General features: G+C 40.7%; 1 protein-coding gene across 5 annotated transcripts in view; it reads right to left on the reverse strand.

Moving 5' to 3' along the window:
• The window catches only part of LOC105007993 (sialoadhesin-like), a 91,195-nt gene that overhangs the window by 21,541 nt on the left and 52,363 nt on the right, over nt 1–17,291 (reverse strand). Inside the window, exons 1-5 of one of the 5 annotated variants that reach the window (XM_034294312.1) lie at nt 10,402–10,488; nt 9,097–9,236; nt 8,050–8,120; nt 1,854–2,198; nt 531–746 (exon numbers count right to left, since the gene is read on the reverse strand). The exons of 2 other annotated variants lie outside the window; for them this stretch is intronic. In XM_034294312.1, coding sequence (XP_034150203.1) covers nt 531–746; nt 1,854–2,198; nt 8,050–8,104 — 616 coding nt within the window. In that variant the 5' untranslated portion in view covers nt 8,105–8,120; nt 9,097–9,236; nt 10,402–10,488. Of the gene's footprint in view, nt 1–530; nt 747–1,853; nt 2,199–8,049; nt 8,121–9,096; nt 9,237–10,401; nt 10,489–17,291 lie in introns of those variants that run through there. 2 more of the 5 variants (XM_034294311.1, XM_034294313.1) reach the window with 2 other exon arrangements.

The following is a 17,291-nucleotide window of genomic DNA, read 5'->3' on the forward strand; positions in this document are numbered from 1 at the left end:
CCCCCACCTACACTATCAGTATCTCCCTCCAGACCTTCTACACCTGAGATGGTCAGAGTCTCCAGTCTACTTGGTCAACCAGGGGTCTTTGTAACACCCCTCACAACCCTCCTCAACAGTCACTCTACACCCCTGGACTTGAATGGAGCTTGTGTGTTATTGAGTCCAGGTGTTTTCCTTTTCCCATCAGGAGGTCTGTTTAATGTGTTCCTTTGTCAGGTCAATGAACAGGATTGTTTGTAGTTTTGGCTTTGTGTTTATCTGTTGTCTAGTTGTAGTGATCTTACCTGTCCTGATGTTTGTCACCTTGTTTAATTATTTCCTTTGTTTTCATGAGAGTTTTTGTTTTTAAACAGTGTTGCTTGAAGCCTGTACATGACTCCCCTGTATCTGACTCCCCTGTATCTGACTCCCCTGTATCTGACTCCCCTGTATCTGACTCCCCTGTATCTGACTCCCCTGTATCTGACTCCCCTGTATCTGACTCCCCTGTATCTGACTCAGTGTTCCAGAATAAAATTAACACTCACACACTGTAGGAGAGTGAAGATCCTCATGACCTTTAACAGAACAGGAGTAACTGTCTCTATAGTTACTGTAGACTGGGTCTTTGTACTGGGGGGAGGAGCTCTCATATATCTGTTGTCCGTTCTTGTACCAGATGTAGGTGGGGTTACCAGTCAGAGGACACTTGGTTTTACAGGTCAGTGTCTTAATATCTCCACCAGTCACCACCACCTTAAGACCTGGAGAATAAACAACATACTGTAACTCTACAACATGTTGTAATGTATCAATAGAACACAATAGTGGAACATAATCCTGGGTTACATAACCACTAATATAACATTTTCTACTAATTGGACTGGATCTTGTTATGGACATTATTACTGTTATGGAAAACACATTCCTTCCCTCCTGGATAATTGCCTCCCAGATGGTGATTGCCATGTCATGACTAACCCAGTCTGTAAAACTAGTAAATGGTATTGGACACATTTTCACACAGGAGGGAACATTATGTTCCTCTACTCACATTACTTCCCAACCATGTGAATAGATGATGTCATAATGAACGTCTTTATGCTTGTTTACTGCATGATGTCATCGTGTCTAATAAAAGCATGTCCTTCTTAGGTTACAGCACAGATGTTGGTCCAATCTTATTTCCATGATGACTCAGGATCAAACCTGACTTGTTTCCATTCACTAACTATTAGGATGATGATGTCACAGATGTCCATGATGTTTACAGGGTCTAAATCTTATTTCCATGGTTAATTAACATTAAGTGTTGTTAGGATGTTAAAGGGGTAGTGTTATGTTATTACTAGAGTGTTATTTTATTACCAGAGTATTATGTTATTACTAGAAAGGTGTACATCTGATTGGTCTGCATATCAACAATTATGTTTAAACAGGTTCTGGATTTGCTGATAGAAAAGTCCTGAGTTTTTTTCCCATGAGAAGTTTTACATGTTGTTCTGGTGAAGTGTAACAAAGTAACATGAGGCCTGCAGCTGTAAAATCTGTAACTACTGGGTGGACAAGGATGTTTAAAGAAGAGCCGTCTATAACCAGATAAAACTTGTCTTGTTGAAGTGTGACTGTTATGAAATGTTTTTATCACATCCTATCAGCTGTGGTAGAGAATGGCCCTCTGAGATGCACTTTAGAGTTCCACATGTTTCACTGACTCTCTGCTTGCAAGTACTCAATAAAACTGATAATGAGACCGGGTCTCTATCTTGCCTGCCTCAGAGTTTCTCTTGGTGAATCAAAATTTCCAACCCAGTCTTTATAGAAATATATATGATATGTTGCGACTAACATAGATTTCATTTCAAACATACCTGGAAAAGACAGAGTGACTCCAGGATTGCCACTATATCTCCCTCCAGAGTGATCTGTTATGAATCTGAACTTGTACTCAGCTGAATCACTCTCTCTCAGGTCTGTGATTATCAGGGTGTGGTTATTTTTATTTTCATGGTACTTCACACGACCTGTGTAGTCTGGATCATAACTAAGATTCACATAATTCCCATAAACATCATTTCTAGTGAACCAGAAGGTTGATGTGACTTTATAACCACTTGGATACTTGTAGGTGCAGCTCAGCTCCACTGTTGACCCCTTCAAGACACAGATACTCTGAGTGTAGTAGGTCACACCCCAGTCATCCTGACCCAGTACCACTGAAACACAGTCACAGAACACAATGGAGTTAGAATGAAACCAAGTAAAAATAGGTATCTGCTTCCCTGGTTGGTCTACTGGGGTATTGGATGGGTGTTTCAATGGAATTCTGATAATTGTGGATGAAGGGGTGAGTGTTTTAAAAGCACTATTCTGTAGGTTTCTGAACAGCTGGTTGTTTTGAAAGTGTGTTTGCCGCGGTTTTAGACATATTCTTGGCCACTAGAGGCCCCCATTGTATCTCTTGTTGGTTTTCAGTCTCTGTCATTATCTCTTACTGTTGTCACCTGTGCCTTGATGCCTGTTTGTGTATGTAAGTCACTCTTCTCCTGAGTAATTTGCTCAGTGTTTCCAGTGCCATGACCAAGTCTAGGTCTAACTCTTGCTGTGCCTCTTCTGGAGTTTATATCTACTTTGTGAAACTGGTATGGTTCATTTTTGTTTTTTATTGACTTTGCTCTCTAAAATTTTGGAGTACTCAGATTTTTTGTGAACCTTTTCTAAAATTCCATCTGGATTTTCTCTGTGGACCCTTTGGATAAATGTTTTGGGACCATTGTCAAACTATTTTTGGAAGATATTGTGGAGTTTACATTTTGGATATTTCCTATGACAGTTTGGACATTCCCTTTCATCTAATAAAAGATTTGAAGACATTGCACAGAAATGTCATCTGGTTTTCTGCATTTGGGTTCACCAATTTGATCTGTTCAAGTTTTCACACTTGTTCTAACCCTGTGTTTCTGACACTGAGCCAGAAACAGCAGATTCATCTCAAGCCCAGGATCTTCATGGGGCAGTTGCTCGTCAGGAGGCTGCTTTAGCCCAACATGAGACCTTGATGACAAAACACGATGGCCTGCTATCTGACATTCTCACATCTCTTCAAGAGCTTTTTCGGAGACTGCCAGCTGATCCTGCCCCGACTCCAGCTCAAGCACCTCCACCATTGCCTCCTAACCCAAGCCTCTTATCTGAAGCCTGTCTACCTCCACCCAACACTTTGCAGGAGACCCTAATGCCTGCAATGGCTTCTTGACGCAGTGTGCTCTTACCTTTGAGTTACAACAATCATCCTTCCCTTCAGATGGGGCTAAGATAGCTTATATTATCACCCTTCTCTCTGGAAGAGCCCTGTCTTGGGCCACAGCCATCTGGGAGGCCAACAACCCTGTCTGTACCAGTTACTCTGACTTTGTGGATGAGGTCAAACGGGTCTTTAATCATCCTCTCTGAGGTCGGCAGGCATCAAAGAGGCTGTTATCCATACAGCAAGGTAAATGCTGTTTGGCAGACTATGCCATCCAGTTCCGCACTGTTACTGTAGCTAGTGGCTGGGATCAAGAGGCCCTCGTTGTATGTTTCCAGAACGGCCTCTCAGAGGACATCCAGGATGAGCTTGCTACCAGAGACCCAGTTGGCACTCTTGAGACTAATTGAAGTGGCCATCCGCTTAGACAATAGACTTAGAGAGAGAGAACGTTCCCGTAAGTCTTCCGTCCCCATTCCGGTACACCTCACAACTCAAGCTTTCCAAGAAACTCCAGAGCCCATGCAATTGGGAGGTACCAGATTGTCACCCACTTAGCGTGATCGGCGCATGAAAGAGGGCTGCTGTCTTTACTGTGGCCAGTCTGGACATTTCAGAATCTCCTGTCCAGAGCTTTCGGGAAAAGCTTTGTCCTGTGCAGACAGGGGAGGTCTGTGACGGGAGTTACTCAAATCTCTTCCCTAACCGACACTGGCCTTCTTCTTCCGGTTACCATCTCTTGGGGCAATGAAAGACATTCTCTACAGGCTTGGGTGGATTCCCGTGCAGCTGGAAACTTTATGGACATTTCCTTGGCCAAGAAGTTGAGCCTTCCCTCTGAGTCCCTTTCGTCTCCCCTGGTTGTTACTGCCCTGGATGGGCGACCTCTGGACCATGGAGAAATCATTCGTCAAACACTCCCACTACGTCTCTCCATTTTTCAACATCAAGAGGAGATATCGTTCCATCTCATCCAGTCTTCTGCTTTCCCTGTAATCCTGGGCTATCCTTGGCTTCTTCGGCACAACCCCCATATAGATTGGTCCACCAGCACCATCCTTGAGTGGGGACCCACCTGTCATGCCACGTGCATCTTCTCGAGTTCCTCACATGTTTCTCCTCAGTCCCAAGAACTCCTTGACCTCTCTCAAGTGCCCTCCCAGGTTTTCAGTAAAAGCAGGGCCACCTCGTTACCCCCTCATCGGCCCTATGATTGTGCCATTGATCTGCTTCCAGGCACAATTCCCCCTAGAGGCTGTATTTTTTCACTATCCCCTCCAGAGCGCGCAGCTATGGATGGCTATATTAACAAATCCCTTGCTGCAGGGTTTATCCGGCCCTCTACCTCCCCAGCTGGTGCAGGTTTTTTCTTTGTGAGCGAGGAAGATGGTAGCCTTCGCCCGTGCATTGATTACAGAGGCCTTAAAAATATCACAATCCGAAATCGCTACCCCTTGCCCCTCATGTCCACTGCCTTTGAGTTGCTACAAGGAGCCTCCATTTTCACCAAACTTGACCTACGCAACGCATACCATCTTGTGCATAAGGCAAGGGGACGAGTGGAAACGGCATTCAACACCCCTACAGGGCATTATGAGTATCAAGTTATACCTTTTGGACTCACTAATGCTCCCGCCGTTTTCCAGGCCCTAATCAATGATGTCCTCCGGGACATGTTAAACCAGTTTGTATTCATCTATCTAGATGACATTCTGATTTTCTCTGGATCCTTGCAAGAACACACAAAGCATGTTCAAAGAGTCCTTTGTCTCCTCCTAGATAACCATTTGTACATTAAGCCAGAGAAATGTGAGTTCCATGTTCCTAGGATTCATTATTACCCCAGGTAACATCCAGATGGATCCTAGAAAAGTCCAGGCTGTCACCGATTGGCCTACCCCCACCAATGTGAAGGAGGTTCAACGATTTTTGGGGTTTGCAATTTGGATTACATCCAACAGGCTAAGCGGCTCAATCCTCACCAGGCCCGGTGGTCACTGTTTTTTAACCGTTTCCAGTTCACCTTGTCCTATCGACCAGGATCCAAGAATTTGAAACCGGATTCCCTGTCTCGAGTTTACTCCCCTGCTGGTCATGAGGAGCCAGCAGGAACCATCATTCCGAGCTCTAAGGTGGTGGCTCCAGTCAAATGGGATGTTGAGGCTTCAGTAAGGAGGGCCCAGGCTCAAGAACCGGATCCTGGAGGGGGACCAACAAATCGTCTATTCGTCCCAAGCATTGTCCGTTCCCAGGTTCTGCAGTGGGGTCACAGTTCTCACCTTACCTGCCATCCTGGTGCTGCTCGGACCCTGGATTTCCTTCTGAGAAAGTTTTGGTGGCCTACCATTAAGGAAGACACTCAGGCGTTTGTGGCTGCATGCCCGACTTGCAACCAGGGGAAGGTACCCCATCAAACACCTCAAGGATTGCTGCACCCCCTTCCCATTCCCCAACGGCCCTGGTCTCACCTCTCAATGGACTTCATCACCGGGCTCTCTCCATCCCAAGGTAATACCACCATTCTTGTGGTGGTCGACCGATTCTCTAAGGCATGCAGATTTATCCCCTTGCCCAAGTTACCTTCTGCTAAGGAAACTGCAGAGATTGTTATTGAACATGTGTTCAGAGTCTTTGGGATTCCACAGGATATTGTTACAGATAGAGGACCTCAGTTTTCATCACGCTTCTGGCATAACTTCTGTCGACTTCGGGGGACAACAGTGAGTCTGTCTTCTGGTTTCCACCCAGAATCTAACGGACAAACTGAGAGACTGAACCAGGACCTAGAGTCCACACTAAGGTGCATGACAGCAACCAACCCAACATCCTGGGCATCTTTCGTCATCTGGGCAGAGTACGTCCATAACACTCTGCGTTCATCAGCAACTGGCATGTCTCCCTTTGAGTGTCAGTTCGGATTCACGCCCCCGTTATTCCCTGACCAAGAGGCTGAGGTTGGAGTTCCATCTGCCCTGTGCTTTGTTCGACGTTGCCGGCTAACCTGGAGGAAAGCTAGGCTCAAGCCTGCAGGCATCTCAGCAGTATCAGCGCCATGCCAATCGTCATCGTCGAGCTGCTCTTGCCTTGCGTCCTGGCCAACGGGTGTGGGTATCTACTAGGAACCTGCCTCTCCATGTGGAGTCCCGCAAACTGGCTCAACGATTCATCGGTCCTTTCCGCATTTCAAGGAAAGTAAACAAGGTTACCTACAGTTTATTCTGACAGCGTTCCTGTAGATTGCTGATGGGATGGGTGTTTTGAAAGTGCTTTCCTATAGCTTGTTGACAGGGTGGGTGTTTTGATAGTTAGTAGTATGTGACATTGACAATGCTGTAGAGTTTAGCGGGGAATGTGTGGGTGGAGAACCACTCTGATGTCCACGTTACAGGTCTACAGAGTAATTCATTAAACACTCCAGAATGTCTCTGTAGGGGTAGGTGGAGCTGCTCTGGCTGATGAGTCGATCCCCTAATGTCACATTCCACTGGGGAGAAGATGGTGGCCAAAGGATAATTAATGAGCGCTACGTTGGAATCCTCTGCAATATTAGTCCCATGTTGGTTACTTTGAGGGTCAGGTGTAGTAGAGCGTTAATCAAGTCCAGATACTGTTCTCCATGACCGGGAAGAATAATTCTGTAGGGCCGTTCTCTGCCAAGAGTTAGGGTTAGGGTTAGAGTTAGGGTTAGGGTTAGGGTCAGTCTTTAATGCCTTAGCTGACTTGTGATGTAATAGAGCATATTTTTTTTGAAAATCTTTTTCACTATTTGCTTTGCAGATCTCCTACCTTTACTTCGCATTTGCCTTAATTGTTGTATTTTAATCGTTGACCATGGCTTTTTAGTAAAAGGAAGCCAAGCTCCATAATTCTATAGGGCCGTTCACTGCCAGGGCCGAGATTAGCATGATCTCAACATAATTTGCACTGTCTATAGAAACTGAGTCATGGGGGCTGAAAAAAGATCCAGCTCAGTCTTTATTGCCTCAGCTGACTTTTGGTTAAACAGATAATTTTTTTTTGAAAATACACTGAACAAATTTATAAACGCATCACTTTTAGCTGAACTAAAAGATCTTGTACAGGTGTCCCAGCCTTATGAAACTTATGAGCCCAACTGTATATATACAGAATATATACATTAAACTATAATGATAATACAGTAAACTAAGGAATACTTTTACAAATCAAATGTAATTTTCTATTTTTATACTATTTCTAAATCATTCAGTGTTCAATATTCATTCAGTTATCAAATACTATGTTTTTTGACCAGCCAGATGCTAGTAAAAAGAAAAATGCTACTTATCTTTGTAATCCCAAGGTATTATTGTACACAGTTTAGAATAATTAAAATAATTTACGTTTTTATTATGATTGTCTGTCTTTGTTGATCAGTGTTCACTACATCTCAACAGTAATCCTTCTTAATCAGTGAATTACCAGGATACACTTTTATAAAGGTGAAAGTGTTTGCAGTTGGACATCTGAATCTCTGGCCTGGTTGCCGTGGAAATCACAGATGGATTGTGTTTAGATACTCTGCTGACATGATTGTTATTTGACATCCATGTATCAGGGACAGGTACAGTGATTAAATGTCATAACGCCTTGATAATACATCTATCTATACATAATACAAAGAGGCCACAAGGAGTCGCTTGAGTTCAACAAGGTAGAAAAGTTGTCTGTTTTGCGGGAGAAAAATGCATTTAGTTTTTGATATATGAAGAGAATCATCGGATGGAATCTGCTGGAAGAGATCATCCTGCTGCTTAGAATTACAGGCATTTTATGCAATTAAATTATGAAACAGAACATACCTGTCGAGGACCAGAGGAAAACCACCAACACACTTCCTGTTGATCTCAAGGACATTGTTGTATCTCCGTCCCTGTAACATAAACAATGTTAGAATCTAGCGGTTACATATGGCGGTTATACACATTGAAGGGCGTGTCTGCCGATCACATATCACATCTCCACAAGAAACCCCATGCCAAATGGTCAATTTAACATTACTCATTCCTGAGGTTGGGAGAGTATGAATCTAAACACAGATGTTTCTGTTGTTCTCATTATCTAGGCACATTTAACTTTCACTGAAACATGTATGATTCTACAACAACTACCTCAACTGTATTACTGGTGAATAAATACACCTGATACATTTAGGTGTAAATTTTAGATGGAGTACAGGACCACTGCAATGAAAACTAACCAGACTGATATTGTATTGTAGATATGGTGGTCTGAGAACACTGTATTCTGTATGTTTTAATGTGTGATGTGTTGCATGTCAGTTGGCATCTGTATTTTAATGCTGACATGCTGAATAATGTTAAAATCATTTGAAGGACACAACAAAACCATTATCACCCTTCCCAGCATCATCTTCATCATAAGCAACAATAACAATCACTTACTGATCATCACTGATGTACTGTATATATGCTGACACATTCACAACTATTAAATTGTGATTAAAGTAAGGTTCAATAAAGGAATGGAACAGAAGGTAAATGTTGTTGCCTAGCACCAGGAATGAACATGTGACTCTTGGGGTCGGACCCATCCATCATCCCCTAATAGAAGGCCTGGTTAGATGTTAGTTTATTACAAGACATATGAAGATTATGGGGATCCAGACAGATGGGATATTTGAGGTAACTGTAGTGTGTCCTCTGGGATCCTACTATAGATCAGCCCTCCTACTCTGAGATCCTTTACACATACTGACCATCATGTGACAACCAAAACACAACTGAAAGGAACAAATAAAAGAAAAATGAATCTCAACCCACAATTGATTATGTTTATAATGAAATAACGAAAATACAAAGTAACAAGGCATCACTAAGTGTACTTACAGAGGGAAGTGAAGGGGGAGGTCTTGTTAAGTCTACTGACTGTCAGTGAGTGGGAACTGACTGGAACTGTGAGATCTGTAGTTGATATTTAAAATATGGAGTCAAGGTACAAATAGCAGATGAACTGCCAGTTCCTTCCTCTTTTCGACACAAAAATTCCAGACAAATAGATCAATATGTCAGAAAAGAAAATATATTACTGGAATGTGGAACAGTCAATCTATTAGATTTTATTTATATGAGAAGTGGGTGTACATTACTGCAGTCTCTTCATATGATGTCGTCATTCATCTGTTACATAATAACACTAATATACTAATATACATTTCCAGGAAATGATTCACAAGATAAAAACATTGGCCCCTCTCACACACTGCAGAAAATCAGAGGTTTTCATGGCCTTCAACACAACAGGAGTTACTGTCTGTATCACTAAAGCAGTTAAAGACGAATTCTCTTTAACAGGTTGTCCGTTCTTGTACCATATACAGGTGGGGTTCTAAGAGGACAGGATGTGATACAGGTCAGTGTTACATTCTGTCCCTCAGTCACTGTAACAGGAGTCATCTTCACCTGGACATCTCATGGAATATGAATGGACCAGACATATCACTGAGTAAACTGAATTGTATTTTCATTTCTTCAGTAATTCATCACAATATAAAGTTGGATCAAACACTATAAGTTTAGTATTTCCTGTGACACTCATTATGACGAAATACAGGATATGTCCACTGATGACCCCTTCAAGACACAGATTCTCCAGTCCTGGTTTTTGGCTTGGCTTGTCACAAAATTGCCAAATAAAATTCCATCAAAATCTATGGATGTATGTCACGTTTGTAGTGAATCATATCAGTCTTTGATAAACAAACATAACCCTTTCCTAGGTAAATTGTAGTTAACTACTCAGTTGTATTGGCTTAATTGACTCAATGTTATGAATATAGCACAATTCTTCCAAAATATAATTAAATTATTCCTTCCTTCTTTTCTGGTATGTTGCAACCTAGGTAGGATCTAAAAACGTGTTCTATCCAGTTTGGAGAAACAGTTAAACCATGCTTGGCCTGCCTTCAACAAGCCTGTGAGTGGAGGTTTTATTAATACTAACATCCAATAGAAAGTTTCTAGTCCTCCAATGAGGCCAGATGAGATGGGAGGTGTGGCCTAGTCTTTTTTATAACAACCAAAACAAAACTCATCATGAAACTAAAAGAAAACATTTACTTTAGCCTGAATTGAATAACTGTATAATTTAATAACCAAAAAACAATAATAACAGACATCACCGAGCATACTTACAGAATGAAGTGAAGTAGGAGGTCTTGTTCAATAAGTCAGCTTACTGCAGTAAGAGGAAAGTGACACTAACTGTGGGTTCTTCCGTTGAAACACTCTACAAGGAGTCAAGACACAAGTAGCAAATATAGAACTGTCAGTTCCTTCCTCTTTATTATGTTAACATTCATGAAAAACAGACAAGCATTTTACAAAAGGAAGGTTGCTGTACTAGAAAAATGTAAATGTGTGTCAGATCTAAATGCTTTTCTTTTTTGAGTGGCATACAATTCCTAAATGTTCAAAAGTTCCTAAATGTTCAAAAGTTTTAATCAGTTTTATTTTGCCAAATGTGTTTCCTGATACTGTTTGGAATTTTTAATCTGTCAAAAGGTTTTCTTGCCCCATTAAGGTTTTTTACTGGATCAAACAGCGCTTTAGGTGGTGGGTGTGGTCAGGGGCGTGTCAGGGGGCGTGGCATTGCAGCGATAGGCAACGTTGGCCCCCTCATTTGGTAATTTCTTAGGCCCCTCCTTATCCTCAATAATATTTTAAAACCATTTCTTGAAATTCTACACATTCTTCAAAGATAAGTTTGTTATTGTAAAGAACATTTCCAGAAATTCACCACAATGTCCCATGAAGCTGAGAACAATGGCCCAGCAAACATTACATACACATACAACATTACATACACACACAACATTACATACACATACAACATTACATACACAAACATCTCACACCCACCCATGACCTTAACCTTAACCTTTCCACCTATGACCCAAACCTTAACCCCAGTAGGCTTGACTACTGTAATGGTCTCTTAACTGTTCTCCCCAAAAAGACTGTAAAACAGCTGCAGCTCTTTCAGAATGCTGCTTCCAGAATGTTAACCAGGACCAAAAGAACAGCACATCATGGTTCATGAATCGAGAGTCCAAACTAAATAGGACGAAGCTGTGTTTAGCAGCTATGCTGCTCAAAAATGGAATAAACTACCAGAAGATTTTAGAGGTGCCCCAAATATATCACTTTTTAAATGCAGGTTAAAACTATTCTCTTTTCACGTCTATGACAGAGCATTTAAACTTAACCGCACTGTTTAGCCTTACAGCTTTTATAGTTCCTATGTTTTTATCCCGTTATTGTTCCATTTCTATTGTCTTGTTCGATGTTTTATTATTACGATGTTGTTTTGATGTTTTCATTTGAGTATTTGTTTTTATGCTATTATATTATATATATATATATATATATATATATCATCTTTATATTTTTTTTTCTTCTGTAAATCACATTGAATATGTCTGAATTGTGCTATATAAATAAACTTGCTTGCCCTTTCATCGCTAACCCCAACCCCAGCACACACTCCTATCCTAACCCCCACCATGACCCTAACCCTGACCTATACCTTGATCCTAACCTTGACCTCAACCCTGGCCCAAACCTTAACCCTGACCTCAACCCCTACCCTAACCTTGACATTAACCCTGATCCCAACTTTAACTCCGACCTCAATCCTGAACCTAACCTCAACCCTGATCCTTACCAGAAGCCTGATCCTGACCCTAATCATGAAAGCTGCATACATTTATATGACCTCCATTACCATAAACCTAAACCCCCTCCACTCTGATCTGTAAGCATTTAACATTCTCTAACATTGAGATAGGGGTTTTATCTCCCCCAACACACATAATATATAGTGTTCTGTATTTTTATAGGGACCAGAAGAGATGGCAATTGCAGTAGGCCTGTGCAATCAAGTGTTCATAAACAACCCAAACACAGATACTTTTAAACCTATGTAATTTCTGAGGTAATATTCTGAAAATATGCCATCAAGCAATTTACATGTCACATTGTTTTGGATGTTTTAAAGATATCCATGTCCAAGTTATTGAGGATGAAAATCACGTTTTCCTACATGTTGGCTAAAAGGAGGTAAATAGATTAATTATAGGAAAATGTGTAATACATGACTTGTTCTGTAATGTGAAAATTTTGAATAAATACCATGAAAAGCCCTTGTCTATTAAATGCTTTATAACCTCCGACACTCATATTAGGAATTATTACTGTATATGCTCATGGGTCAGGAGTTTATTCCTAAATGCAATCTTACTTACCACTGTAAAACTCTGTTGGTTAAGTCACTCTGTCATCCAACTCCTGCCTACTCCTCCTCCAGCATCTCTACCAGAGCATCAGTCAGAGGATCACCAGTTGACAATCCATTTCCCAAAACTAAAAATTTACTTGAATTGTATAAAGCGGTCACAGTGGGTTTTTGAAATGAAGGAGATATTATTTATATTTAATATTTTATTAAAAAGTTTTGTCAGTGAAATGTTTAGGATTTGTGGTCACCTTGATAACTTAGTTTCCATTCCTAGCCACTTACTCTATGAGGTGAAGAATTACACTGTTTGGCCTTTTTCCATGATTTTACAGGCAAAATACAAACCCATTATGTAACTACATGTCTAATTACTCACAAAACTAAAGTGCAAGCAGCAGCATGACCCTGCTAACTTTTAAATGTATAGAAAATGTAGCTAATAGCCACGGTAGAGTCTTCAGTCTGGGAGATTTCTCTGTCAATGGCTTAGATATATATAAAGTACTGGAACGTGTAATAATGTCATAGATTTATGTAGAGTCCAGGAACATATAATAATGTCATTGATATATGTAGAGTACTGGAACCTATAGCAATGTCACAGATGGAAAAAATTAAGCTGTATGTAGAGTACAAGTACCTATAATGTCATAGATACACTCACCTAAAGGATTATTAGGAACACCATAATACTGTGTTTGACCCCCTTTCGCCTTCAGAACTGCCTTAATTCTATGTAGCATTGATTCAACAAGGTGCTGAATGCATTCTTTAGAAATGTTGGCCCATATTTATAGGATAGCATCTTGCAGTTGATGGTGATTTGTGGGATGCACATCCAGGGCACAAAGCTCCCGTTCCACCACATCCCAAAGATGCTCTATTGGGTTGAGATCTGGTGACTGTGGGGGCCATTTCAGTACAGTGAACTCATTGTCATGTTCAAGAAACCAATTTGAAATGATTTGAGCTTTGTGACATGGTGCATTATCCTGCTGGAATTAGACATCAGAGGATGGGTACATGGTGGTCATAAAGGGATGGACATGGTCAGAAACAATGTTCAGGTAGGCCGTGGCATTTAAACGATGCCCAATTGGCACTAAGGGGCCTAAAGTGTGCCAAGAAAACATACCCCACACCATTACAATACCACCACCAGCCTGCACAGTGGTAACAAGGCATGATGGATCCATGTTCTCATTCAGTTTACGCCAAATTCTGACTCTACCATCTGAATGTCTCAACAGAAATCGAGACTCATCAGACCAGGCAACATTCTTCCAGTCTTCAACTGTCCAATTTTGGTGAGCTCGTGCAAATTGTAGGCTCTTTTTCCTATTTGTAGTGGAGATGAGTGGTACCCGGTGGGGTCTTCTGCTGTTGTAGCCCATCTGCCTCAAGGTTGTGCGTGTTGTGGCTTCACAAATGCTTTGCTGCATACCTCGGTTGTAACAAGTGGTTATTTCAGTCAAAGTTGCTCTTCTATCAGCTTAAATCAGTCGGCCCATTCTCCTCTGACCTCTTGCATCAACAAGGCATTTTCGCCCACAGGACTGCCGCATACTGGATGTTTTTCCCTTTTCACACCATTCTTTGTAAATCCTAGAAATGGTTGTGTGTGAAAATCCCAGTAACTGAGCAGATTGTGAAATACTCACAACGGCCCCTCTGGCACCAACAACCATGCCACGCTCAAAATTGCTTAAATCACATTTCTTTCCCATTCTGACATTCAGTTTGGAGTTCAGGAGATTGTCTTGACCAGGATCACACCCCTAAATGCAATGAAGCAACTGCCATGTGATTGGTTGATTAGATAATTGCATTAATGAGAAATTGAACAGGTGTTCCTAATAATCCTTTAGGTGAGTGTATATGTAGAGTACTGGAACCTATACAAATTTCAAAGATGTATGTAATGTATAGACGCCACACTATAATGCTATAGAGGTTGTATCTGAAAAAGCTCTGTACATCATGTATTCACATATTTGGTCTTAAAAAAAAGATACATTTGTATTGTAGAAGTAGGTCAATATTTTACTGTACCTTTGTCATTAAACACATGACCGAATTGTCAGTGATATCAACAGATCCTGTGGTCTGGAGATTAAAATCTTAGACAAACTCCACATTTACACCACAGTTCCTCTTCCTTTTCCTCAGCTAACATGAAGCCACCATTTTAATGTACATGGCTGTTCACTACATGGAAATAAGTCTGTGTGTGAAATGGTGTCAGATAGTGTTAACCTCCCTGGTGGGTTCTATTCAATAATACTTGGTTAAAGCTGTTTTATGTCAGTTTCTGACTGATAATGAAAAGTGAGTTAATGTCAATTTCTGTTTCACCACTGTTAATAGGGAAATGCTGTCTGATTACAGATATGTGTTTAGTTTGTTTGGACGGTCTTGAACTGGTCCCCTTCAGCTCCACAGACAGGTACATCAGCTACTATCCCATTTGGAGTGATGGGAGGTAGTGGGCTTCGCCAAGGTGGTTCCAATATATTAACCAATATTAATAGTTTGTCAACTTCATAGCAAATAAACTACATAGATAGTTGATGTCTTATAATATACAGGGCGATATAGTGTAAGCCTGCATGAAACACAAACCTTATTTGAAGTGGATCTGAAAAATATCTATGGAAGAAGTTAATGGTGTAAGAAAGCAATGCCTTTCCCAGTTTTGCCGCAAGGTTTTAGGGTCAGGTCCTGGCCGGGTGCTGGTGGAACTGGGTTTTGACCCGTTTCTGATTAATTCCAAATAGTCAATGAATTAATGTAATAAACTCATTGAATGTATATAGAGAATAGTACAATTACAGTAGCTATGTATACTTTTCCAAATCAAATGGCATTTTCAAATGTTATACTTTTCAATGGTATACTATTCATTCAGCATTCAATATGTATTAAGGTATCTAATACTATGTTTTCTGACCTGCCAGATCCTAGTGAAAAAAAAAAATCTATATTATTATTACGATTGTCTGTATTTGTGGATCAGTTCACTACATCTCATCAGTAACCCTTCTTAATCAGTGAATTTTACCAGGATACACTTTTAAAAAGGTGAAACTGTTTGCAGTCGGATGTCTGAATCCCCGGCCTGGTGGCCATGGAAACCACAGATCATTTTGTGATTCTCTGTTGACCTAATTATTATTCTACATCTATTTATCAGGGACAAGTACAGTGATTAAATGTCATAATAACTTAATTTTATTGATACATAATACAAAGAGGCCACAAGGAGTCGCTAGAGTGCAGTGAGGAAGAAAACTACTTTGTGGGAGAAAATGCATTAAAAACAGAAAAAACACTAACATAGAGAGAATTCAATGGAAACTGCTGGAACAGATCATGTTATAGCCTAAAATCATTGTTAGAACATAATTCAATTATGAAACAGAACATACTTGTCAATGACCAGAGGAAAACCTCCAACACAATTCTTGTTGATCTCAAGGACATTGTTGTATTTCAATCCCTATAGTCTCAGAAACATAAACAATGTTATAATTTAGCAGTTATGTATAGCGGTTATACACACTGAAGGGCGTGTCTGTCTATACCAAATCACATCTCCACAAAAAAAAAATAAATAGTCAATGCAAACATTCCACATTCCTGAGGTTGGAGTGTGAATCTAAACACAGTCGTTTCTGTTGTTCTCATTATCTAGGCACACCCAATGAAACATATATTCCTATGATTCTACAACAAAAACTCCCACTATAACTGATGATTGAATACAACTGATACATTGTAGTGAAAATTATAGATGGAGTACAGGACCACAGCAAAGAAAACTAACCAGGCTGATATTGTATTGTAGATACAGTGGTCAAAGACAATACAATAACAAAACATAGGAAGCTGTAAGGCTAAACAGTGTGGTTAAGTTAAAGTGCTCAGTCATAGGCAAGTGAGAAGAGAAGTGTTTGTAACCTGGATTTAAAAATGTATACGTTTGGGGCACCTCTAAGATCTTCTGGTAGTTTATTCCAGTTTTGTACAGCATAAGTGCTAAACGCTGCTTCTCCGTGTTTAGTTTGGACTCTGGATTCTACTAGCTGACCTGTGTTCATGGATCTAAGAGCTATGCTCGGTTTATATTCTTCAAACATATCTGAAATGCATTCAGGTCCTAAACAATTCAGAGATTTATAAACTAAAAGCACCACTTTGAAATCAAGTCTGTAACTGACTGGAAGCCAATGCAAAGATTTAAGAACTCAGAGTGATGTGCTCTGTTCTCTTGGTCCTGGTTAATATTCTAGCAGCAGCATTCTGAATGAGCATCAGCTGTTTTACAGTCTTTTTGGGGATTCCAGTTAAGAGGCCATTATAGTAGTCAACCCTACTAGAGATAAAAGCATGGATGCTTTTGAGACACCAAGCCTTTGATTCTGGCTATATTCTTTAGGTGATATAATGCTGTTTTGGTGACCGCTTTGATATGACTGTTAAATGTGAGGTCTGAGTCTATCAGAACACCAAGATTACGCACTTGATCCCTGGTTTTTAGGGCCTGAAAATCCAGCTCTTTACTACTGCTTGTTCTTTTATTTTTGTTGCCAAACACAATCATCTCAGGTGAGGAGTACAAAAACAAGTGTGTCTTGTCTACAGTCAAGCATGATGATGAGAGTGTCATGGTCTGGGGCTGCATGAATGCTGCTGGCAAAGGGGAGCTACAGTTCATTGAGGGAACCATGAATACCAGCTCTGTGATGCCGTCATGGAGGAGTGGAAGAGGATTCCAGTCGCCACC

The sequence above is a fragment of the Esox lucius genome, chromosome 9 (assembly GCF_011004845.1).
Source record: "Esox lucius isolate fEsoLuc1 chromosome 9, fEsoLuc1.pri, whole genome shotgun sequence".
Classification (NCBI taxonomy): Eukaryota; Metazoa; Chordata; class Actinopteri; order Esociformes; family Esocidae; genus Esox; species Esox lucius.